The sequence below is a fragment of the Botrytis fragariae genome, assembly GCF_013461495.1.
Source record: "Botrytis fragariae strain BVB16 chromosome Unknown tig00000012, whole genome shotgun sequence".
NCBI lineage: Eukaryota > Fungi > Ascomycota > Leotiomycetes > Helotiales > Sclerotiniaceae > Botrytis > Botrytis fragariae.
Window position 1 is genome coordinate 369,376 of NW_023500989.1, and position 24,682 is coordinate 394,057.

General features: G+C 43.9%; 10 protein-coding genes across 10 annotated transcripts; 4 read left to right on the top strand and 6 right to left on the bottom strand.

Annotated features, from left to right (window-relative positions):
* Positions 1-767: 767 nt before the first annotated feature.
* Positions 768-3,576, bottom strand: Bfra_002326 (putative pumilio-family rna binding repeat protein; the record flags this gene model as incomplete). The annotated part of the gene is made up of 5 exons (XM_037332748.1): positions 768-1,310; positions 1,361-1,990; positions 2,039-3,133; positions 3,182-3,256; positions 3,460-3,576. 5 exons carry the CDS (start codon positions 3,574-3,576, stop codon positions 768-770), a joined length of 2,460 nt encoding a protein of 819 aa, XP_037194876.1.
* A 1,270-nt stretch (positions 3,577-4,846) lies between these two features.
* Bfra_002327 (putative mitochondrial 37s ribosomal protein rsm27 protein) lies at positions 4,847-5,335 on the bottom strand (the record flags this gene model as incomplete). The annotated part of the gene is made up of 4 exons (XM_037332749.1): positions 4,847-4,878; positions 4,929-4,978; positions 5,032-5,240; positions 5,297-5,335. 4 exons carry the CDS (start codon positions 5,333-5,335, stop codon positions 4,847-4,849), a joined length of 330 nt encoding a protein of 109 aa, XP_037194877.1.
* A 240-nt stretch (positions 5,336-5,575) lies between these two features.
* Positions 5,576-6,961, top strand: Bfra_002328 (putative ribonuclease 3 protein; the record flags this gene model as incomplete). Its single annotated transcript, XM_037332750.1, has 2 exons — positions 5,576-5,758; positions 5,807-6,961. The coding sequence occupies exons 1-2, from the start codon at positions 5,642-5,644 to the stop codon at positions 6,959-6,961; spliced, it is 1,272 nt and encodes a 423-aa protein (XP_037194878.1). The 5' UTR covers positions 5,576-5,641.
* Positions 6,962-7,968: 1,007 nt separating this feature from the next.
* On the top strand, positions 7,969-8,943 carry Bfra_002329 (putative acyl binding family protein; the record flags this gene model as incomplete). The annotated part of the gene is made up of 2 exons (XM_037332751.1): positions 7,969-8,297; positions 8,376-8,943. The coding sequence occupies 2 exons, from the start codon at positions 7,969-7,971 to the stop codon at positions 8,941-8,943; spliced, it is 897 nt and encodes a 298-aa protein (XP_037194879.1).
* A 110-nt stretch (positions 8,944-9,053) lies between these two features.
* Positions 9,054-9,924, bottom strand: Bfra_002330 (putative duf636 domain protein). The gene is made up of 3 exons (XM_037332752.1): positions 9,771-9,924; positions 9,520-9,649; positions 9,054-9,400 (listed from the first exon to the last, which is right to left on the bottom strand). Exons 1-3 carry the CDS (start codon positions 9,798-9,800, stop codon positions 9,147-9,149), a joined length of 414 nt encoding a protein of 137 aa, XP_037194880.1. The 5' UTR covers positions 9,801-9,924; the 3' UTR covers positions 9,054-9,146.
* Positions 9,925-12,637: 2,713 nt separating this feature from the next.
* Positions 12,638-16,298, top strand: Bfra_002331 (uncharacterized protein; the record flags this gene model as incomplete). The annotated part of the gene is made up of 2 exons (XM_037332753.1): positions 12,638-12,676; positions 12,807-16,298. 2 exons carry the CDS (start codon positions 12,638-12,640, stop codon positions 16,296-16,298), a joined length of 3,531 nt encoding a protein of 1,176 aa, XP_037194881.1.
* Positions 16,299-17,184: 886 nt separating this feature from the next.
* Bfra_002332 (putative ubiquitin metalloprotease fusion protein) lies at positions 17,185-18,069 on the bottom strand (the record flags this gene model as incomplete). Its single annotated transcript, XM_037332754.1, has 1 exon — positions 17,185-18,069. One exon carries the CDS (start codon positions 18,067-18,069, stop codon positions 17,185-17,187), a length of 885 nt encoding a protein of 294 aa, XP_037194882.1.
* Positions 18,070-18,823: 754 nt separating this feature from the next.
* Bfra_002333 (putative er lumen protein retaining receptor protein) lies at positions 18,824-19,588 on the top strand (the record flags this gene model as incomplete). The annotated part of the gene is given in 4 exon segments (XM_037332755.1): positions 18,824-18,845; positions 18,910-18,968; positions 19,029-19,499; positions 19,511-19,588. The coding sequence occupies 4 exon segments, from the start codon at positions 18,824-18,826 to the stop codon at positions 19,586-19,588; spliced, it is 630 nt and encodes a 209-aa protein (XP_037194883.1).
* Positions 19,589-20,084: 496 nt separating this feature from the next.
* Bfra_002334 (putative nadh-ubiquinone oxidoreductase 78 kda mitochondrial precursor protein) lies at positions 20,085-22,707 on the bottom strand (the record flags this gene model as incomplete). The annotated part of the gene is made up of 6 exons (XM_037332756.1): positions 20,085-20,275; positions 20,368-22,272; positions 22,335-22,349; positions 22,405-22,456; positions 22,510-22,533; positions 22,593-22,707. The coding sequence occupies 6 exons, from the start codon at positions 22,705-22,707 to the stop codon at positions 20,158-20,160; spliced, it is 2,229 nt and encodes a 742-aa protein (XP_037194884.1). The 3' UTR covers positions 20,085-20,157.
* A 795-nt stretch (positions 22,708-23,502) lies between these two features.
* Positions 23,503-24,105, bottom strand: Bfra_002335 (uncharacterized protein; the record flags this gene model as incomplete). The annotated part of the gene is made up of 2 exons (XM_037332757.1): positions 23,503-23,738; positions 23,832-24,105. The coding sequence occupies 2 exons, from the start codon at positions 24,103-24,105 to the stop codon at positions 23,503-23,505; spliced, it is 510 nt and encodes a 169-aa protein (XP_037194885.1).
* Between the last annotated feature and the right edge of the window lie 577 nt (positions 24,106-24,682).

The following is a 24,682-nucleotide window of genomic DNA, read 5'->3' on the forward strand; positions in this document are numbered from 1 at the left end:
AAACATCAAGTTACTCATTCTTTATACACATTACATTATTCTTAGTGAGCATGCATGACTGCTTGGATTCTATTGACCAAAAGCTTTATATTTACTAATGAGTGACTATATAACAAAGCTCTTGGTGTTTCTTTGGTTGTTTAAGTACAAGCAGAAAGAGCACAATGAAGTATATGAGTATGATCAAACCTCTCCACCACATTAATTTCTACCACACCGAAACATTTTTATCTGACAAAAAAGAAGGGAGAGACAGTGTATCCGATCTGAGAACAAACACTAAAGCGGAGTAAACCTCCACACAATGGATGATTCAAAAGTCGATAAAAAGAGAAGATTTTGGCGATAAGAGACTCGAAAACATATCACCTCTCGCATAACGTAATGCAAAAGTAGTAACTATGATCTGTCCAAAGTACTGAAGATAATCCTCAGCTTAGGATGACTCGTTATGGTAGAATAGCTTTTCGAAGATAATGTTGATTAAACAGAATGAACATGTCGTAATTCGACGAAGGGAAATCCCAATTTACAGCGAGAGTGTGGACAATACAAGCTTGACTTTGTATCTGCTGAATAATGTAGAACCAATGTAAGGTTTTCATAGATATGAGAGACTGAAAGTTGGAAAACAAAAAGCCCCGGAGGATATGTTGTACTGTTATCTTGGTTGCATAAAATCTTGTCTTTGTGAAGATCGTATGAAGACCCGAACACAAAAGGCAATATGACAAAGCAGGAAAAGCAAATGATGAGTTGTAAGTAGCTTAGCGGTAGGTACTACCGTATCGAACATTGGTTGGTGGCATACGTGGTGGTGGAGCGCTGCTGATTGTAGGGCCAGAGCCTGGGCCTGGACGAGTTTGAAGGGCAGGGTTGGTGCAGAGCATACCAACTCGGGAACCAAATTTTGAACCACGAAGGGAGACCATATGCTTGCGAATATGAGAAGCGACAATTTCTCGATGTTGTGGGTTAGAGTGCTGCAAAATGTACTGGATCAAGTAATTGCCATACTGATCACTGGCAATATCGATCAAAGGGATGCGGGGACGGTCGAGGCGACCTTCACAAACACGATCAAGGTAACGACCAAGAAAGTCGACACCGCCAATCTTGAGGCACTTTTCGACAACCTTAGAAGCAAATTGATCCATGCTGTATTCGGAAGCGTAGCGGATAACATGGTCAATAGCCCGGCTGCGATCAGCTGGTGCTCCATGCTCGCAGATATGTTGAATACACCAATTACCGAACTGTCCATGGGCAACAATGTCAATGCTAGCAAGGACTTCTTCAATACAAGGACGCTATGATACAGTTAGACCCAGTTCGATATGAGGCAAATATACAGACATACCTTGTCTTCTTCCAGACAGTTCTCGAAGATGTTCTGAACCACCAAGCTACCAGTCTCACCAAGAGCGACTTCATGCCACATACCACGAAGAGCTTCATTAACGTACTTCATGATCTGAGGGGGAGACTCAGTCCAGCGAAGTTCAAACAACTTCTGCCAGACATGGCAAGCGTATCTATGAATGACAGTTTCTGGAATTCTACGGAGCAGTTCGTGGACCATAATAGCCTTGTAATCTTCTGGAACAGAATCAAAAGCCTTTTGGACAACATGGCAACCAAAAGCATCCATGGAGAGATTGAGAGTATTGCCACGTATAGCCTCTGCAATCTTGATGACTTGTTCTGGAGTACCGTGCTCGAAGCATCGTTGAACCAAGAAGTTTCCAAAGCGATTGACCATTAGAGGATAAGCCTGGGCAACAATAGCCTCGACAATATCATATTTCTGCTCGGTTGTACCAACCTTGAGCTTCTGTTGCAAGAAGATCGAAGCTTGTTGATCATTATTGCAAACAATCTTGTCAACAATATACTTCCAGTTACAGTTGACGGTTCTGTCCAGGAGACGACGATAGTTCAATGGCTCAGTGGTTGGTAGATAAGTTTGGTGGCCTTCATTAGCGACCGACTGAAGATAAGTTAGTTAATGCTACCTAATCAATTGATTGATGCTTACCTCGGTCTTCCATGTTCCACTGGCTGAAGTAAACTCTGGTGCATGTGGCGAAAGAGGTGTGCCTATTGGCTGAGGTTGGTAGCCTGAGTACATTCCACTTCCCATATTCATATCCATGTTCATCTGATTGCCCAGTGGTGTTGGAATTCCCCCCATTGATCCATAAGAACTTGAAGCTGGTGTGAAACCTTCAAAGGAGCTTGAGCTGCTCGAGTAAGGAATGGAACCTAGATTACGATTGTTGTTGAATCTGTTGCCATTGTTACGACGGATTCCACCACCGGGCATTGCCATATCATGCTCATATCTCTCACCACGAAAGGTATTTGGAGGTGGTCCACCAAATGCCATGTTTGGCTCAACGAATGGTTGATTGCAACTACCACGACCCATCCATTGTCCAGCAGTATGTGGACCAGAAGGTTGAAAGGAAGGCATTGGTGGAGCACTCGGGAAATTTGGTTTGTTATTGCCCCAAATAGCCCGAGTACGGTTGTAGCCACTTGCGGAGAGAGCATCACTATGGTCAGAATTTGCATCTTCTTGGTTGCCCCAGGAGCTTTCACGAGTGACGTGAGGACGGAAATGGTTTGGGGGGATACCGACAGAGGGGTCTGAAACGTTTCCAAGAGGAAAGTCTGCTTCAGAAACACTACCAATAGCTTGGTCAATAGTATGCTTTGTAATGCGGTTTTGTGCAAGCTCTTGATCCATGCGTGCAATTCTTCCTTTTGCAGCCTCCAACTCAATCTTGAGACGTAGAACCTCTTCAGCACTAGGCTGATTATCGCCATCGCCACGACTCTGAGGACGAGTAGTTGGAGCAGTTGTTGCTGTGCCAGAGTCAAAGTTTTCCGTGGCAGGTGTAATTGGGACAGAAGTAGGAGCAGAACAGTAGTCGAGAGTTCGTGAATTGTTCGAACTATAGTCATCCGAGTTCCTCAAAGCTTCATGTTGGCGATTGAGAACTGCTTGTTGCTCCGAAAGCTTGGCCAATAATTTATCAACAGGATTTGGCGAGTTGTCGAAAGTGGGGCATTGGAACGAAGCTGTGGTAGTAGGGGCAGTGAAAGTATCGTGGCTTAACTTCATCTTCTGTATCCGTTAGTATGCATTAAAGCATTGTGTGGAGGGGTTTGTTACCTTAGGAGCAGCTTGGTTGCCCAACTTGTTTGTAGAAAGAGCTGTAGCTGCCTTTTTGAGAGTATTAGCATTGTCCTGAATGATATTGGTCAGTAAGATATGCGAGATATATAGAAAACAAGATTGCATAGACGGCGTTTGATTGGAAGGTAAGCAGTGAGGACTCTGCTAGTGAGCTCACTCGAGAAAAAATGGTAAAGTTTTATTAGGTGTCAGAGGCACAGAAACGGCAATAAATGAGGGAAAAGACGGAAGAATTGAGGAAGAGGTAGGCTCACTATTCTTGTTGTTAGTTTGTCAACAGCATCGTCACCGAATCCAGGGTTCTCATGGCTGCTACGATCGATTGTACGACGGAGGGTTGGTGATCCATTGGAAGCAACTGAGGAAGCCATGTTGCTTGTGAGATATCTTAATGAGTCGCTTGAAAGGAAAGTAAGAATCCAACGCAGATTGTGCTGACTGAATAGATCGAAATTGACTGTTGAATGGCTCGCTCGTAGATGAGTTGAAAGTAGATGAAGAGAAATGAAGGTATGGAGGATCAAAAAAAACAAATGAGAGTCGTAGCTCTAAGGAGACTTAGATAGAGAAGTAACGTCTATCCTTTACAGCTGCTCTATCCTTTTTATCAAATGGCATGCAAAAATTAAAGTATAATTCACTATATTTGGAATTGAGGTTTGAAGAAAGAAAGAAGGTCCCGTCGTTGATGAGAAAAAAATAGGTCGAAAGTGATTTTGTGCGGGTGTTCGGCAAGCTTTATATTCACTCAGAGAATCTTACGCTCTATCGTCTCGCATATTTCAACTCTAAAGTCTTTGCATGATTAGATGGGCAGAATTTTCTATCGATCAGGTAAATAGGAGACGCAAGTAAAGAGGCTCCGTGAAAGAGGAAAACAAATCAAGTACTGCAAGAGAGAAAATCCGGAAAGCTCGATGAATATAAAGTTCCAGCATGGTTGCTCTTGCCTCTTCTTCTGAGTGCTAATATCACTTAAATTCCCACATGGATAACTTCTCTGAAAGAATCTTAACTACTTCCAAAGTTTACATTCGATGAATCTAGATTACCTTTCGGGCCGAAGTATCAAACCACGATTTGTTTTGAGAATACCGTCTTGCCATGATGGTGATATAAGGAAATAGCGACTTGTATAAATTTGTAGAAAGCACGACAGGTCGTCATGTCCTCTGATCATGCCTAGAGATGGTAGTAGGTATGAATAGTACTTAACACACATGACCTCCGTTGATTACTGTATACTTCCACGTTACAATAGAAAGAAACCATCTATGGCTCAAACTTTCATCACGATCTGGAAAGTTGAAGCCATAAGCTGACAGGGAGGGATTTGAAATCGAAATCGGCGTGATTTCAATGCTTCGTAACCATAGAAGAAGCTAGTTCATTCCAAGGCTGCAATCACTTGCAGTGTTGTGACTTCTAGCCGAGATTTCAACGCTTTCAAGAGCAATATATGCAGATTCATAATAATCTTTCTCATTTGACTGAGCTTCTGCAGTTTGCGTTCAAGATCCTGGCAATAGTTCAGGAAACCCTCCACCAAGCCCCGTCCCAAGAGCTGATTCCAAACGCCAGTAATGCTACAGTTGTAAAATGCTGTACAAGTTATGTTCAGGATATAACGCTTATCCTCATCTACCTCTTCTTTCCCTTGAACTTCTTGGAATCTGATTGAGTTTGTTAGTAGATAACATCATGCCTGCAGTGAACCACATACCTTCTGCAGTCCTCTTCTTTTTTGGTGCTCCCTTTCCTCTCGCTTTCAGACTACATTATAATTAGAAGGAGTTCTCAAACACTGGTATACATGATACACATACATTGTAATATGTTCAAATCTATCTTCCTCGGCGTCATCATAGGTCTCGACGTCATATTCGTCATAAGCTTTCTGCAGATCCTTGATCGTAGCCATCTTTCGTGGGTAGTATGCAGCCAACGCCGGTCCCTTTAATCTTTGTCGAAGAATCTTGTTTCCTGTTCGAAGTCTATCAGGATTGAATGTGGTTGAGAAGATCCGGCATTGGACCTGTACAACTGAGATTAGTCTCAAGTTCCCGGCTTTGAAATTAGACAGATCAATACCTTCATCAATTCCAGCACTCTCGACTTCGCGACCGACATGTTTAGTGATATGGGCGTGGATTTACTTTTCAAGTCTGGTTGTTCATCAACTCAGTGGATTTTAGCGGCCCTGTCCGGGAATTCGGGCCTTGATTGATCCGGCTATCACGTGCCTTTCTCGAAGTTCAGGCTCGCGAGCTTTTGAATCTTCTATTATGTAGATAATTGACGATTTCTTCAATTTTCAATTAAACAATCTTAACACATTTTTTTCTTTCATCGATAAAATCGCTTTTGGGTAATCCTCTCTTCACTTCATTGACGTTTACTGTGAACAGTCAGTTGCACTTCAAGCATTGTAATGGAATGGTGCATGCATCCGACTCAGAAGCAAATTTGGGAAAACCAGTCAAGCTAGAAATGGCATCTAAGCGTCCATTTCCCTTCGAGAATGGCAGCGGTAAGGAGCACAAGAAAAGAAACGTAAGTCAAATTTCTTGAATACATCCACAACGCTAATCCAAATATCAGATAGATTCTTCGTCCCATAACAAAATCTCCAAATTATTGGGTGCATTAGAAGAACTTCTTGGGGAAGACGATGTGGGCGAAGTTGAGGCCTTGATGGGTGGTGCAGCATTTTCAGGAGCAAACGAACTTCGTAATACATTACGAGACCAAGTGCAGTCATACTTGAATAATACCAGCCATAGTGGTTCTCGGGACTTTAAGGTTGAAAGTTCATCTCAAGAACCTGTCATTGGAAACCCGGGGAAAATATTAACAGCTCTACAAATTACACCATGGACTTTGTCGTCCATTCCATCAAAACTTCCACCCCTTCCAGAAGTGTATGATCCTACTCTTGAGCTGGCTTCCTTCACTCACCATGGTCGTACTAATGGTAGCGTTGCTGATTTGAGTTATGAACGCTTAGAATGGGTAGGAGATGCATATATCTACACCATTTCTACCCTTCTCATATCACAGACATTCCCTGCCTTACTGCCCGGAAAATGCTCCCAACTTCGTGAAAGACTCGTCAAGAATGTCACTTTGGCTGATTTCGCACGAAAATACGGTTTCGAAAAGCGCGCGAAATTGCCAGAAGATACTCTCCATCCTATGAAAGAACCGGAAAAAGTCAAAGCAATGGGAGATATTTTTGAGGCGTATGTCGCAGCTATCGTGCTCTCAGATCCGAAAAATGGAGTTTCCCGTGCATCAGAATGGCTGAAAAGTCTTTGGGCCATGGTATTGTCGAAAGAAATCCAACAAGAAGAGCGGAATGAGGATAAATTGGATAGCCCCTTATGGAGATTAAGAGGAAATGTTGACCAAGTCCAGACAAAAACTAAAAGCGTACTTAATCCCAAAGAGAAATTACAAAAGGCCCTCAGTTCGAAAGTCAGTAAATTGACGTATAAGGATATTGGAACAGCCAAGAAGGACAAGAATACTAAACTCGCAGTGTTTACAGTGGGCGTTTTTCTTGATGGATGGGGTGAAGTTGACAAGCAGATTGGGTTTGGAAGTGCAAATGGCAAGAAAGAGGCTGGCTTCAAAGCCGCAGAGATGGCGTTGAATAACAAGAAGATGATGGCCAAGTACTTGGAGAAGAAGAAGATCTACGATACACAACAGGAAAGAGAAAGAATTGCGCTTCAAAAACAAGAAGAAAGTTGATCATGACCAACAACTACAAAAGGAAAATTATGACCTTTGAGTCGAATGGTCAGTAAAGGCTCTCATCTTGAGGGATATTCATAGATGAATAAGGATTGCTTGGGTTGCAGCGGTCAACATGAGTTCGGGTTCGTTACAGTGCATTTGTTGAAAAGTCACTTGTTAGCAGGGAATAGATACCCAAGAATCAAGTTTCCCGATAGGACACGAAATAATTAACATATCCGCCTCTCCATGGGCTACTTGTGTGAAGGCGTTCATGAGGTGTTCGAATGCATCCATCATACATACTTTCAGCGACCTTGGATCCATTCTCAAGCAATCAACTAATGTGTGTTATCATTTTACTGGTTGTTCCCCTTGCGCTGAAAACATCATTTGTGGATCATTGAGTCAAAACCCTCAAGAATCCTTACAAACACTTGTCAATTGACACTTCTACATGTTTCATGTTCCCGTATCTCAGGAACTGCAATATATTCTGTTCTTCCATATTGTCACTCCAAAGCAACCTTTCACAACATATAAAAAGTCCCCGAGTCAGGGGTGTAAGTAACGATCTCAAGGTAAGATTACTAGCGCGGTCCTTTCCGGCACCGCTGATCCTTGCAATTACTCCATTTCTTCGAGCCTCGGTTGGTCATTGCAGGTACAAACGCGAAAAGATGCGCATGATTATCATTTAATATTTGCTTTTCTTTTCATTTCAGATCTCCCACTTTGCTATCTATAATAATATTCCTTTACTTTTTGAAACATTTGCTCGAAGTTTGTGAAGATCGCATTTCCTGGCCGAGAATCAAGCCGTTGATTTATAACATTGGGCTGGGACCTTTTATGCTGAATAGATGAGAGAGGAAGGAACGCTCTGGAGATAAGATGGCGGATTCTGTGGGTAAGTAATGCGCTGTCGGTTCCTGATGACGATACATATCTACCCTATCCTGCCAAATCTGTCCCGAACTGCTGCAGAGATTCCCAATTGTACAAGTCTGACTCTGCCCAAAATGCCAGACCGAGTATTCGTCCACGCGCTCAACACAGTAAAAAAGATACCCAAGACTGGAGCATCGCGGCCCCCTCCTGCAGATCGATTACGTCTCTATGGATTATACAAACAAGCTATGGAGGGGGATGTGGATGGTGTCATGATGCGGCCGAGTTCTAGAGGTGAGGGAGAAGATGGCGAGGCGGGACTACAGGGAGAAGAATTGAAGAGGGAAAGGGATAAATGGGATGCGTGGGATGCGCAGAGAGGGGTTAGTAGAACAGAAGCGAAGAGAAGGTATATTGAAGCGTTGATTGATACTATGCATAAGTATGCTAGTACTACTGCGTAAGTCATGGATCTCCTGCTTTTCGAGCGCAATCTGTGGGGATTGAGAATAAGCTAATTTCAGATGTGGCAATGCAGAGATGCGAGAGAATTGGTTGCGGAATTAGAATTTGTCTGGGATCAAATCAAAAATAATACTCCATCATCCACGGGATCTTCGCCTGGCCATCGCGTGCCATCGTATACGACTCAACCGAGACAATTTCTAGAACCAGTGTCAGGGACCGACGGCGCAATGAGAGTATTGAGTCCAATGAGCCAGGACGATGAGGCGGAAAGGGAATCTGAGAGACGGTTGGGACGCAATGGTGAAGATGAAGAGGTATATACCGACGGCAAAAACAACAAGACGAAATGGAGGAAGAGTGTGGAACAAGCGCTAGTGAAAATGACAGCTGAGATCGCAGCATTGAGAGAGCAGATTGCTACGGGAAGAGAATACCAGGGCAAGAAGTCAAGGTCTCCAAGAAAATGGCTGGCTTGGTTTATATGGATCGCCATCAAACACTTTCTGGTGGATATGGCGCTATTAGGTCTTATTCTGTTATGGATGAGACGAAAGAAGGACAGGAGAGTAGAGGATCTCGTAAGAGAAGGACTAAGGATTGGGAGGGAATACGTGAGGAAAGTCTTACCCTCTCGGTGATAAGGGATCGACCTTTGAAACTTACAACTTATAATAACGACCAAGAGCGGATATAATTGCCGGATTTCTTGCTTCAGATTGGACGAAAACATTCAGAGATCGGTCAAAGACTCCCTGTTAAAGATAAAATTATATTATACCCATCAAACAATATTCATATACTACCACCATATATCAAGTCGCTGCTCTTCGCACAGAGGCATCTACGAAGGCATACCCTCCATCTGCGCAGCACCAGGAATCTCGGACAGCCACTTCACCCTCTCCTTAACATACAATTCCCCCTTGGGAATATTCTCATTCGGCCAATTGCCATCATCCAAAACGCCAGCTTTAATAATTACTTGGTTGGGGAAAGAATCACCAGTGCGGTAGAGAGTGGTGCCACAATCACCGCAGAAGTGGGAGGTAATTTGATTGCCGGAATCGGCTTTCTTGCTGATAGTTTTGGGTTTTCCTGGAGGTGTTAAATGGTGGACTTGAGGAGTGGGATATGGGTGGAAAAAGGGAAAGAGGAGAAGAACAGGGAAATGGGCGGGAATTGGGAAACCGCTGTAAGGCGTGGGAAATACGAACCAGATTCAAGCTTGAATTGTCCTTCCGGCAATACGATGTTGTTACTATAAGTAGCACCAGTAATCTTTCGACAATCGGTACAGTGGCATAGGAGATGGGCTCCTGGCTCGCCGGTGTAGCTTATGCGGATCTATGGGATTTGCGTAGTCAGCATATATGGAATAAGACGGAGGTGGGCAGTTGTAATATATATATATTGTAATCTTATAATGACATGAGACAGATAGGTGTTGGGAGGAGGGGCAAAATACCGCATCACAGAAACATCCTCCTGATGGCATTTTCGAATTAATAGTATATTGCAGTTGAGAAAGGTTAGACGTAGTTGTGAGTAGTCAATAAGATGATTATAGATATGGATCGTTGGCTGTCTCTTTAAGAACTATATATATACCTCTTCCTTCCCCTATGAAATTCATATCATCAAAGATCCAAAACATGAATACAAATCATCTGCCTGCCTTATTCTGAACAAGGTACTGATCAACCGAAAATCCTAAAAACCTGTTTTTCTGTGGAGACGAAGGTGGAGATGCGTGATTTTTGCTGTCCAATGGTGGAAGTAGCGGTGTAGGCTGCGTGCGTTGGGCATCAATGTCTGACAATGCTTTGGACGAAAATCGGTGGCGAGGTAGTAATGCATCATACGAGGGTTCGTCATCTTTGGAATTTAGTCCGTAGCGAGAGAGAGCATCGGCGATCGTGTTTTCTTCTCCAGGGCGATACTGGATTTGGAAGTTTATTCCACATTGCGTGATTTCGTCGTACCAGCGTCCGAGACGTCCGGTGAGTTTAGTTGTCAACATAAATCGTGCGAGATTACGATGGTCGGAATAAACTTGTAGCGGGAGAGAATTTGTCAGAAAATACGGGTAGCGGCGTAGAGCAAAAATGATAGCGTAGAGTTCTTTCTCGGCTACGGTCCATCGGGTTTCTTCATCCTTGAATTTGTGGGAATACAGAAGGATTGTTCGGGTAGAACCGTCAGGATGTAATTGAGAAATACGTCCAGCGTAGGCTACGTCAGATGCGTCGGTCTCCAGGATCGTCTGGAGGTCAGGTTGGTGGGCGAAGACAAATTGATCGGAACGGAGGTATGCCATCATGCGTGACCAGGAGCGTTCACATTCTTTAGTCCATTCGAAAACCTTGCCTTTCTTAGTTAGAGAGTTAAGAGGGGCTGCGTTATCGGCGAAATGGGGCATCATTTTGGAACAGAAATTGATAGTGCCGAGAACATGCGTACTTCCTTGACATTGGTGGGCCTTTTCCATTCACGGAGCGCTTGAAGCTTATCATCGGACATACGGATCCCTTTACCGGCAACGGCAGTAAAGCCGAGGAACTCGATTTCAGGAACGGACCATACGCATTTTGAAGGTTTCAAGTGGAGCTCTGCTTTTTCCAAAGCTTCCAGGACAAGGGTGACATGTTTATCGTGTTCCTCAGGGTTTGCAGAAAAAATGATGATGTCGTCTAAATAAGCAAAACAGAAGATTTCGAGATATGGGGCCAGGACAGAATTGATGAATCGCTGGAATACCGAGGGTGCTGTAGCCAGTCCCATGGGCATGACTTTGAATTCGTAAAGGCCAAAGAAGGTTTTAAATGCCGTTTTGCTCTCGTCTCCTTCTCGTATGCGTAGGTTGTAGAAGCCTGCGCGTACGTCGAATTTGGTGAAGATGTTAGCGGTGGGCAGTCGTTCCATGACGGTACGGGACAGGGTATTGGGTATTCATTGAGCTCGATGCGGGCGTTCAGGGCTCGATAATCAATGACGAGTCTTTCGGTTTTGTCGTTGGTTACGAAAAATACAGGGGACGAGTTGGAGGCTGTGGATTCTTGAATGAAGCCTTTTGAGAGTTGTTCGTCGATGATGTTTTTCAGGGTATCTAGTTGTGATTTAGACATATCGTAAATTTTGCTTGTGGTGAGTGTTTCTCCTTGTTTGACGTTGATTGCACAGTCTAGGTCTCTTCTGTGAGGAGGAAGTTTAGATGCTGAGTCGTCAGAGAAGATTGTTTGGGCAAAACGGCGGTGTTTTTCCGGGATAGATAGTAACCAATTTTCGTCATTTTTGGTGAGTCCGTTGATCGAGGCGGCAGAGGCGTTGAGGTGGATGAACAGGTTTTTGCGTTAGTCAACGATTTCAGGTGTGATGCGTGAATAATGGCTGTTCGGAGTTGTACAAGGGTTCGTACTTGTTCTTCGGCTTGATTGTATGGTTTTCCTGGGGTTTTTACTCCCCCAGGCGAAGAGACAAGTACAGGTTTCGGTTGTTCATTGCGATAGGATAGAATAGTGGACGTAGTCCATTCTATGTCGGGTTATATCGCCTAAACCATGTGAGGCCAAAGACAAGAGGATGTTCCGGTGCGAGTTTAGTAACGAGAAATGTTTCAGTAAAGATTTGTTTGTCGACAATAACGTTAAGTGTAATTGAGTCCGTGATATCATTAGTGGAGGTAGTTGCTCCGTCGATAGTTTGTAGTTTAATTGGGACGTCAAGTTTTTGCAAGTGTGAAGACAAGTTGTTTGAAACGATGAATTTTCTATCTACGAATTCTCTAGATGCGCCACAATCAACCAAAATAGACATAACAGCTTCCTCTTCATGCTCCAACGAAATAGATCCCGCTAGAGTGATTGAGATAGGATGGGAGGATGGATGGGATCACTGGGTCAAAGTCTCTGGCGGATATTGACAAAATATAACAAAAAGTGAATTTCGATGTCTGAATTTTTGGGTAATATGATATAAAATTAGTACAGAGTGAATTAAAGCCACTTTGACCTTCAAATTGATAATCCATAGATTCAATATCTGCAAGGACAACAAGGATATATAGCAAGCTTGATGATCGAACAAAGCGCGTCGGCAATCTTTGACCCCTCTATCTCCCTCCCCACAACTGACAATCTATTATCCCTAAGTACAGAGCAACCTTACATCACCACAAGATTCTAGTCCTGGACACAGCGTTCGGCGTTATCCAAAGTCACCTAGTAATTCCTGGAGTCTAAAATAAACCATCCAAGCACGAAGATCAATGGTTAAGGATATCTGTGTAATAACTCCAGGCTTTCTATTGGAGTAGTTTCAAGCCTGCGTTTCACGATGGGCCAAACATCTGAATTGGGAACGCGTCCACGAGATGTAAGTTGGAATCTCACGTCCACACGTGATATTGATTGCATCCCTACTCTTCCTAAGTCTTCTTCTTGAGTGATCTTCATTTTTCCACTTACTGTTTGCTTTGAGAGAGTGAAGACTAATAAATTATCAGACGCCTCTGGATACCGCAATCAATGCTTCAATCTTTGTCGCCTTCAATGGATTTCCAACTGGACCCCCTGCATCCACTGATCGCGATACTAAAATCAAGAATCTGAAGCGTCATAATCGTCTTGTTCGTGCGAATATTGTCAAAGCTTTCGTGGTTGAGAAAGAGAAGCTGTTGGAGAAATTTAAAGACGATATTGCGAAGCAGAAAGATGCTATTGACACAGGAAAAGCTAATCGAGTTGTGATTTCGATCAAGGAGCATGCGAGGGAGAAGAACAATGAAAAGGAACTTGAAGATCTCTCTTGGCTGAGAGGTCCAAGATGGTTGTTGGAATTGCAAGCACAGGATAGGAATGGGGGAGTCAATGATGTTTCCCACCAGGAAATGCAGAATAGGGATAGGAGATTGAGGAAGGAAATGGAGGGGCATAAGAGTGAAGAGTATGAGTGGAACCCTAAGGATTTCCGTGGCCCTACGCCGGAGAGTGAGACTACGGAAGACATAGGTGGCAACAGGGATAGTGAAAGAGATATTGTGATGGGAGGGTTGAATTCATCGAGTGTGTCGCCCACAGAACTCACTACTCCGTCTAACACGACGGCACTTTATGAGCTCGAACAGAAGCTGGATCGAGATCTACAGCAATTGCTGGAAGAGGGGATCAAAAGAATAAAGGAGTATGATGTTCATGCGGACAATTCCGTGAAACGGTTTAAAGACAGATTGGCGCAGGATATTATCAATGGCCTTGGATTGGACATAACGGAGGGTGAACAACTGAAGAACATAGGGTCGAAAATCAATTTACCAACTCCTTCCGGGCCTCATGTGAGTATACTGAAAAGGAAGTCTGTTTCGATGCAAACGCCTGTGGATTCAACAGCCAGTATTCCGAAAAAATCGGTATCGATCCAGACTCCATTGGAGAGCGGGGCTGATTGCGGTAGTACTTCGAAGAAGTCGGTATCAATCCATCCTCTAAAAGAGAATGGTGGTAGTTCTTCAAAGAAACCCATATCACTTCAAATACCACCCAAAACTCAAAATGGAGTTCTGGGGAGACCACTTGTACACAGTCCAATGGACATTACTGGTAGAGCTTCAAAGAAAGTCCGTCTTGACGATCCCTTCTGGACTGGCCCTTCAAGTTCAAGTTCAACTCCGCTGTCCATAAATACTCCAACCAGTGCACGGAGCCAGGTTTCTTTCCCGACGAATGCTCCCACGGGCCCAGCAAAGTCCAGGCGTTCCTCAAATTCTTCGAGTGGACCTCCTACTCCTAATACACCGAATGTTCCGAAGGATCCGGCAAATCTTAAATATTCCAGGCGTCCATCAAGCTCCTCGAGTCGACCGCAGAGTCCCAATATGCCGACCTTCCTCGCCGGCTCTGCGAATGCCAATGCATCTACACCCAATCTTTCCCATTCTCGGAGTGCGCCAAAGGATTCTACTTCTCCTCGTCGGCCATCTAATGCTGGTCTGCGAGGTGGTTCAGCTTCGCCGTCCATGGTCTCTACACCATCGACAGATTCTAAAAGCACTGATTTCCACGTTGGCAAAAGTTTCATATCATCATTCACCTGGCTCCCAAAGCCTGGTGATCCATGTGATCTAAAGATTTTAATCGGTGATGAGATTGAAATTACTAAACATGAATCAAGGGACGATTATATTGCATTTAACAAGACTTCGAGAAAGCCGGGCCATATTGATATCAAATATTTCAAGCAGGACATTGAGCCCATCGGACTGCTTGGTGTAACCTTTACATCTCCAAGCCAATATCATCCTAAATCTTTCAACAACTTTTATGATTTAGAGATTGATTATGGTGATAAAGTCAAAATCACGTCGCATCACTCCGGCGAGGCATATGTAGGCTTCAATATGAGAACAAAAAGGGCGGGAATGTTGAATACGAAATATTATTTGAAGGATATCGAAGACACTCAGCTTATCAACAAAATCGCCATGCGATCTGGCCCCCGTTACAATCATAATGTCGATTCTCCTATCTCACATATCGGTAAAACCTTCATGGCAACAGATACGCAGAGTCCAAAACACCCTAAAGATGTGGCTACGCTAAATATTAGAATTGGCGATAAAATTGAAATTACCAATTATAATTCTGGAAACACTTTTGTGGGTTTCAATAAGATATCAAAAGAAAAAGGGCAATTCAACATGGAAACTTTCTGGGAGGATGTCAAGAAATCTAGTCTTGAATCTATTGGCAGACCATCCACATCCAAGAAGAACCCCCAAAACAGCATGAATGTACACGTTGGCAAAACTTTCATTGCATCACACGACTATTATCCACGTGGTGATGCAGCTGATGATCTGCCCATAAGATATGGAGATGCCATCGAACTTGTCAGGCATGATTTTGGTGACATGTTTGAAGGGTATAATGCCAGAACAGATAGGATGGGGCTAGTCAATATCTCATACTTTAAGAGAGATGTCAATTCTGTTGATAAAAATGGAGAATCTTTCTCAGCAACGGGGTTTCGACGTTCCGAAAATTACTCATATGATATTGGTATTCCACAGACCGACGGTGCCGACGACTCCGAGTATTATCCCCAAATCACCTCCGCTACACATGTTGGCAAAAAATTCATCTCATCACACTCTTGGCTTCCTAATAATGGTATTGATCTTGCAATAGGCTTTGGCGATACTATTGAAATTATCAACGACAATTTTGAGGGGAACTATGAGGGTTACAATATCAGGACTCAGAGGTATGGCCGATTTCAAGCCAGGTTCTTTCAGAAAGATATTGATGCTCTTGACTACATTGGAAAGATTTTCACAGCCACGAGCAGCCTATACGATCCGGATTTTAATGCCCTACAGATCAACATTGGTGATGCCATTGAAATCACGAACATCATAGGCCGAGATTTGTACACGGGAAACAACCTAAGCACCGGGCAAATGGGAGGCAAGTTCTACATTGATCTGCTTCGAGAAGATGTCACACGTGGTCATTATGCTGGTATTTATGACAACCGGGGAAACGAAGAACATCGCCATTTTGCTGATGAAATCCCGGACGACCATTCCGCACATGAACCCCAAGATAAAGCTTCACCTCACCATTACATCAACAAAGTCTTCACAGCAACAAGTAGCCAGAGTCCTCGAGGGCCTTCAGACATCATCACGTTATCTGTCTCCATAGGTGATATGATTGCAATCAACAAATTCGTCTCCGGCTCGACCTTTCGCTGCTTCAATATTACGAGTGGCGAAACCGGACATGTCAAGTTGGATAATTATTGGAAGGATATCGAGACTGCTGAGAGATTGAAAGATGGTATGGATGTTGATTTGCCTCCTAGTCGAATCTCTACGCCTGGGAATTTGAGGCATGGTGTACACCAAGAGCAATGGCAGCAAGGACAATCGGACAAAACCAAATTTAAGATTAAAGGGGCGTCGCGGAACCCATCGATTGTCAGGGAGTCTTTCTAGAGAAGTGAATTGTACGATACGGCAAGAAATGGGAAGAGAGAGGTAGGGGTGGGATGAAAAACATTGAGCATTTGACCATGGGGTGTACATATCTAGGCTAGGAATGGAGTTTAGAACTTTGATTATTCTCGAGGAAGAATGTTAGAAATGGCATTGGGGCGGGAAAAGTTTTCGACTTTCGATTTAGAAGAAAGCGGGAGGATTTTGCAGTGTGTTGCGTTACATTACATAGCATTGCATGTGTGTGGGAATTTGATCACATTTCTTGAGAGTAGGGGGTTTACGGATACCTAGATACCTAGATACTTAGATATTTAGATATCGATTTAGATATTTGCTTGCGTGTTTTTCGGTTGGTTGTCTGATTGTATTTGGACTTTTACTACTCGGATGCTGCAGTATTGCCAGTGAGCAGGTATGGATTTCGGTAGTTGGTTGACTGGCTGGCTGGCTGATCCCTAATCTGATTGTGGTAGGTCTGTAGATTTAGGTAACTCGATGGTCAATCGGATATGCTTCACTTCTAGAGAGCTGATTGGTATTGTTCGTTTGTGATGAATGACTTCAATGGGTGAGATGAAGAAGGAGGCCTTGGTCTGAAAAATCAATCGGCTTGACTGCGCGATTGCATTATATCATGAACAAACAATCCATGTAAATCGCCACAGGCAGATACTTCAAGAAATTTCTTCTGATCGCATGTGACACATTATTGGAATCTCAAATTTCATAAATGAGTCTATCGATTATCTACATCAATGCCAGACACTACATGCATTGCTTCAAGATCTATGCTACGCCTTAAGAACTGCTCAGCCCTCAAAATCCAATTGTCCAAAACGCCATCGCTAAAAGAACGCACCCCAACTCAATCATAAAACTATGCTCAAGCAGACCCTTCACCCGCACTTCCCCCCTCTCCACCACTCTGTTCCCTCACCTTCCTCATTCTCTCCTCCGCCGCCTTAGCCAAAATCTCCCTCCTACTCATTCCCTGTCCCGAGTTCACCCCCGAATTCATCCCCGTACTTTCCGCACCCCCCGACCCTCCAACTCCCAGTACAAATTCCCCTCCACTCCACCCCCCATGATCATCCACCTCTTCTCTACTATAATACTCCTCTTCCCCCAGCGCATGCCCTCCACTCTTCCAATCATTCCCCTCCACCTCCTTCTCAATCTCCTTACACAAATTCCAAAAATTCCGATCATGCGGTCCCCAGACATTATGCGCCAATTCGTGACACAGCGTCTTGCGAATAGTTTTGTAATCTCGATACCCATCATACGCATCTGTTCTCAGCCGCAATTCAATCACTTCCCCTTGATTCCTATTCAGACCCAAAGTGCGCGATGTGCCTTCATGATTCGAAACCGTATGTTCGATCGGATTCATTTCCGTCAGGAGAGGAACGGTAAATTTATGTTTGCGCATCGCCGCCTTGATGCCCGCGTCATCTTTCAATCGTTGCAGAAATTGGAGAGATTTCGAGGGATTGGGGAGGTAGGGAAGAGGACGTAGGGTTTGGAATGTGTATTGTGCTTCCTCTTGTTCGCGCTTCCAATCTCGAGTTTTGTAGGCGGAGACTTTTTGCGCGGGACGGGTGGCGGGACTGTTGACGCTGCGGGAGGCGGCGAGGGCGCCGGCGGCAACGGAGGATGCTTCGGCGATGGTGCTACCCATAAGAGTGATTTTTTTGTCGGTGAGGGATGTTATGGGGAGAAAGGGATCTTTGAAGGGGAGTTTTAGAAGACCGAGTTTGGAGACCATGAGTTTTTGGTTTTGAGGGGGATTGAGAGGGTATTTGAAATGGAATCGGAGAGGTCGGTGATGGTTGCTGTTAGAGATAGAGAGAAGATGTGAGGTTTGCCATGATGAGTGATGGTTATGGAAACTAGATCTTGGGGATTAGTAGACATGTCGTCGTTGTTGGTATCCATGATCTCTGCGATTTCCAGATCTTATAGTTTTATGATTCACAACACAGTGCGAATGAACTAATGAATGAATGCAATAGCTATACCAGTACTTGTAAAAAGAATGTATTATATTGTATTGAAAGCTAAATAATATACATAGTTTAATATAACTAAGTTAATGGTAATCATAAGTAGAACTTTCTAGGCAAAAAACCGCTTCGTAATCATTAACTTTCAAAGCAGACGTCTTGCCACAAAAGCAAGCTAAAGATTACATAATCCACAATCATCATTTGCCAAGCTTTCCGATCCTCCGCCGCCAATAACCTTACTTCATCATCCCTGGCCTGCTTGTACCTTTTTACAAGGCTAAATCGAGACTCAGAGCACTTAGCTAAGCTTCAAGCTGCGTGTCCTCAATCCCGTCCATCAACTACAACGACAACTGTGCGATTGAATGTGTTATATCAATTGATTTATTGATCTCAATTGTTTTGCTTGATTCTTGACTCGGTTCTAAATCTCTTTTCTTTGAACCTTTGGGTCTTTGAAACAAAGTATCGGCGATTGCGCATGTGTAGGGAAACTCCCTTGACTTGCTCATCATGAATCTTTTTCGAATCCTGGGTATGTTATCCCTCCAGTTATCTTCGCACATTGAGGTTCAAGAGCTGATTTGTTGCGCTTCCAGGAGACTTCTCCCATCTCCTCTCAATCCTGATCCTCCTCCATAAAATGCACCAAACAAACGTACGTCCCCTCCCCTACCCCTTCCCCTCTCCCCCCAATCAACCATCTAACCCCCTCCAGTCCTGCGCCGGCATATCTTTCAAATCCCAAGCACTCTACCTCCTCGTCTACGTGACCCGGTACCTCGATCTTTTCTGGACCTTCACCGATTCGCTCTACAACACCACTTTCAAGCTTCTCTTCCTCTGCTCCTCCGGCTACACAATCTACCTCATGACCACCTCCTTCAAACCCACCCACGACCCCAATCTCGACACATTCCGCGTACAGTATCTCCTTGGTGGTTCTCTCGCCCTCGCTTTCATCTACCCCTACGCCTACACCCCTCTGAAATCCTCTGGGCCTTCAGCATCTGGCTTGAATCCGTCGCCATCCTTCCACAACTCTTCCTACTCCAAAGAACTGGAGAAGCCGAGACGATTACTGCGAACTATCTCTTTGCGTTGGGAAGTTACAGAGCATTATATATACCGAATTGGTTGTGGAGATATTTCCAAGAGAGTCACTGGGATGGAATTGCCGTGTTTGCGGGTGTGATTCAGACGGTTCTTTATTCGGATTTCTTTTGGATTTACTACACGAAGGTTATGAAGGGAAAGAGATTTACTTTACCCGTGTAAATTTCTCGAAGGGTTTTATTGAATCCAAGCTTTATTTTACTAAAGCAGAGATCGATACAAAGGGAATGAATGGAAAACGATGCGCAGACGAGTCAGTTCGCGAAGGAGAGAAAGACTAACAGAAGAAGAAGAAACACCTGTACGACAAATGGCTCCTTGTCGAATGGAAGCCACAGACAAAATAAGATATGATGAGCATGGTTTGGCGTTGAATGGAGACGGGTCTAGATTCTGCTCGAGGCACAGCAGGGTATGGAAATGAGGCTCAGGTTTTCTCCAGCAATTTTGTACAGTATTTGTAAAATGCATAGAGTATGATCTCTGACCCATTGAAAGTGCAAACTAAGCCCTAAAGTGATTGATAAGGTAAACATATCTGTCTACTTCATGTCAATTCGAAAGCTTCACATTATTATGCATTCTATCCACCCCCAAACACCCGGTAATAGACATCATCATTTTCTTAAATTGTCATTTTTTCATTTGACTGCCTACAACCCATATATACACAAACACCATCGTTTGACGCACGCAAGAAACCCAAATACAAAAACCCATCCAGATCAAGATCAAGGACCATAAGCGACTCTTCCACGAGGATTTTCGCTCGAGTAGCCTGGGGCCAGGAAATTAGTTTCTGGGTTTCCTGTTTCCTTTGCTGCTGAACATCTGGCCATTGTTGGGGAACTGTAATTCGTGTTAGTTTTCGTGTCTCCGGTGATTGAGGGGCGAGAAGGGTGCGGGTGGGGAAAAGGGAAATAGGATGTGTGTGAACTAACCTTCTTGAAATAACATCTGTGAAATAAAAGTTATCAATAACCTTCTTCAAAGGCGCACCCGTTGGCTTGCTACCCTTGTTCTGATCTACCAATTGAACCTTGCTCAACTGTCTCAGAGCAACTGGTTCAACGACATCATAGCTAGCTAATGAAGGGCTGATCTCCACCATACGATCACGCAAAGCAGCGACATCATCATATGGTAGTGGAGCACCCAAGAACTCACTGACTGCTCGGATAATCTTCCAATCAGTTCTTGCGGCACCAGGTAATGAAGTAGCAGCACGGGTCATTTGTACACGTCCTTCAGTGTTAACGTAAGTTCCGGCCTTCTCAGTGTAAGCGGCACCTGGAAGAACAACATCGGCGATTTGAGCTCCACGATCACCGTGATGACCTTGGTAGACAACAAAGGCGTTCTTAGGGATATCAGCAGCATTGAATTCATCAGCACCGAGTAACCAAACGAATTTAGGCTTTGTCTCGGCAACGGCTTGGGAAGGTGTGGTAAAGCCAACTTCGAAAGCACCAGCTCTTGAGGCAGCACGTTGAAGAACGTTGTATCCATTCCACTCCTCTGTCAAGAAGTTGGAGGCGTGCTTCTCAACGAAAGTACCGACCGTCTCATACATGGCCTTGGCATCAGCGTGGTCAGTGACACCTGAACCAACGATAATCATTGGTCTCTTGGCCTCTGCCAGCTTCTTACCGAAAGGTCCAGCGAGGGTCTCCTTCAAGGCGGCAGCGTCAGTACCGAGGTGCTCAAATTCGAAGGTTGATTCCCATGCTTCACCAACAACACCAATTTCAAGGTCAGAACGTAACCATTGTTTGCGGATACGAGCATTAAGACCAGCAGCTTCGTGTCTGGTGTTACTTCCAACGATCAAAATAGCATCGGCTTCCTCTACACCCCAGATCTTAGAGTTGAACAAGTAATTCGATCGAACGTCGATTCCGTGTGGCATAGGGGCGTTTCCAGATGGTTGATCAAGAGCCAAGTTCTCAGAGCCAAGCTTGTTGGCAAGATCCTTCATAGCAACCATAGACTCGGTCTCAATTAATTCTCCAGCAATAACCTTGAACTCGTTACCCTTTGGAGCAAAATCTTTGTATGCTGCACCAATCTCAACCAAAGCTTGCTCCCAACTGACTGGAAGGAATTTTCCATCCTTCTTGATTAATGGGGTAGTAAGTCTTTGAGTTTTCAATCCATCACAGGCAAATCGTGTCTTGTCGTTGATCCATTCCTCGTTGACATCGTCGTTTAATCTAGGGAGAATTCGCATAACCTCGAGACCTCTCGAGTCGACTCGAATGTTTGATCCTAAACCGTCCAATACATCAATAGATTCGGAGTGCTTCAATTCCCAAGGTCTAGCTCTGAAAGCGTATGGTTTTGATGTAAGAGCTCCAACAGGGCACAAATCTATAATATTTCCAGACATCTCAGAATCCAGGTTCTTCTCGAGGTATGTTCCAATTTGTAAATCGTTTCCACGTCCAGTCGATCCGAGTTCCGGTGCACCAGCAATATCGTTTGCGAATCGAATACATCTTGTACATTGAATACATCTGTTCATCGAAGTCTTGATGAGGGGTCCAATATTTTTATCCTCGGAGGCACGCTTGCCACCAACTTCGTGGAATCGTCCGCGATCAGCTCCATATCTCATGGATTGATCTTGCAAATCACACTCTCCTCCTTGGTCACAAATAGGACAATCTAGCGGGTGGTTGGCCAACAAAAATTCCATAACTCCTTCTCGGGCTTTGTGTGTGAGGGGTGAACTGGTCTTGACGACCATACCGGGCTGTACCGGCCATGCGCATGATGCAACTGGTTTTGGTGCTTTTTCGACTTCAACTAGACACATACGACAATTTCCAGCAATCATAAGCTTCCTATAGTAAAATATTCGGATCAGTGGGGTTCGTTTGTAATATGTGCACTCGTGTCGACTTACTCATGATAGCAATATCTATGAAAGTGTTAGCAGAAAACCTCAGCACATAGTATTCCTTTTGAAAGCTTGCCTTGGAATTGTGACACCTGCCTTCTCACATGCTTGAATTAAAGCAGAACCAGCTGTGGCGTGTCAACAACTTTTTCGTATCTCAATGGAATCATTCCCAGCATACCTTCTATGGAAACTTGTTTGCCATCTAGTATAGAAGTTAGCCAAATCTTCTATGATATCCTTCGCAGATCTAATGCTGCTTACCAACAGTAAGAGTAACCTCTGCCTGTCTTCTATTTGTAGTCGCGAATGTTCTTGCAACATATAAACTTTGTCTACTGCTTCGTAGAGCGGATCTCGATAACGTTGACCTCAGCATGGTGTGTATGTAGAATCTGGGTATGAAAAGAAGAAAGAAAGAAACTCCGCAGTACAAAAGAGGTGGCGAGGGGAAACCCTTCAATTGATTAATTATCTACTTCTTTACCCCAAATTCATTTGAAGCTCTCGTCGTTCGGATGTAACTTCTTAGCGTACATCGTGGAATTTACTAATCCCGTTCCCCGTCATCATGATTGGTTCACCCAAGATGACTAATATCCCACACTATAAAGTTCTTCACATTCGGAAATTTTCTAATCTTTTTCTTCTTTTCTTCTTCATTTAAATTGTAATGGACACTTTTATTGTGGGTGTACTTGAGTGAAGCAATTCACAATCAATCGAGTCTTCCTCTATCTTGTGTTCTAGAAGAACATATATTGAGCGCTGGAATGGATGCAAATGAAATCTTTTCTTACAAAAAAGCTTTATGAATGCGCAACTTACCGCCGGCTGCTACATACTACTTGAAATTACCTGCATAATTTTGCGCCGTTGATGAATCCAAATCGACGACATGAACGGTCAAGAATTGAGAATAGTCGTTATGAATCAAATATGGTGACGATGATCAACCTCTCTCTGGATCGTGGTTTGATTCCGGTCTGTTGCTCTATATTGTTTTGAGTGTTGTGATTTCTTGTACTTGTTTGACCACCACCTACCATGAAAAGCAATCGCTATGTCAAAGTCACTCATACACTTGCTTCTTGATGTGGCTGCCAGAATCCTGTTCGTCTTAAGAACCTCATTTCCTCATAGTTTATTGTGTGGCAAAATTAGTAAACACCGTTCAGCTAGATCTTTGCGCCAATGACAATGGAGAATTGCCTGCTCCAAATTTACGAAATAGTGCATTCTTGCAACGATCTCTGGCACGTTTATTCCAGTAACCTGAATGTACGACTTGCTCCCAAACTCTGCACCTGCTCCAAGAGAGTACCTTGTCCTTTCCGTTGAATGGAATGTGGCTTTCAATGAAAGGATCATGTCTATCGTTGTCGACGTCTTCATACCACTTATCCAAAGCTGATAACAGATTAGCCATGCATCACTGGCATATGTCAACTGCCGTGGAATGACAGCTTGCCTTGGAGTTGTGCATTTGTGAGAGGGACATACTAACTTGGTTCAATAAAAGGAATGATTTCACCAATCGACATGTAAATCTACCTCTTGCGTTCTCGAAATTCATTCGATGATCCTCGCGATTCCTCCTACCGATTGTAAAGTTTGTCCTCTCTCTATATCCTACTTCCAATAACTCCTTGTGAGCAACATTCATGTGGAAGATAGGCATCAGCGCCTCGAGATCTTCCGATGACGAACTATTAGCATGCAAGCGAACCTTTAATTTGCCTATGCTTGGTAATTCCAGACTTGGGAACGAGGTCATGATGACCTCAGTCAATCTTCGGAGCTACCCAAGTTTATAACGCTGCTGCTGGTTGATTGAAACCTCCATTCTGTGGAATGAGAATTCAACATGGATTCTGACGTCTCGGACTCGCCTCAAGAGTGGTGGGTATGTGCGTAGGACCGTTTCTAAGTCGTCAACCAGCATACTGTGCGGCAACATTATGTCCCAACAAGGTTGCCCCAATCATAACTTGAGCTCAGGCTCAAGTGCGTGCACGATACAGAAACGAAGTCGAAGCCTAGCATTGTAAGAAGTCAGCAGGCATCAAGGCATGGAGGGTAGTTTAATGACATGATGTGCTGGGCCATCCAAAGCGGTCAGGTTGAGTATGTAGTGTTCGTTGATCTGCTGCTCTGGTAGGTTCTCAGTTGATGAGAGGCAGATCTGATAATAAGCTGCATACTACTAGATACGTACATTCACCAACGCTTGCTCAATGTATAACGCCCAAGGAATGAGAAATTCTGCTCAGTAGCAACAAATAGCTGCAAAGAAATCAGATGATAAAGGCGGCTTAGCTCTTCAGTTCTTCTACCCCCTCACTTCAGGTCCT

Coding starts and splice junctions, on each gene's coding strand:
- Bfra_002330 (XM_037332752.1), bottom strand. CDS start 9,800: ATGCCATCAGGAGGATGTTTCTGTGATGCG. Junction 9,650..9,770: donor GAGGATGTTTCTGTGATGCG/GTATTTTGCCCC, acceptor CAAATCCCATAG/ATCCGCATAAGCTACACCGG. Junction 9,401..9,519: donor ACAATTCAAGCTTGAATCTG/GTTCGTATTTCC, acceptor TAACACCTCCAG/GAAAACCCAAAACTATCAGC.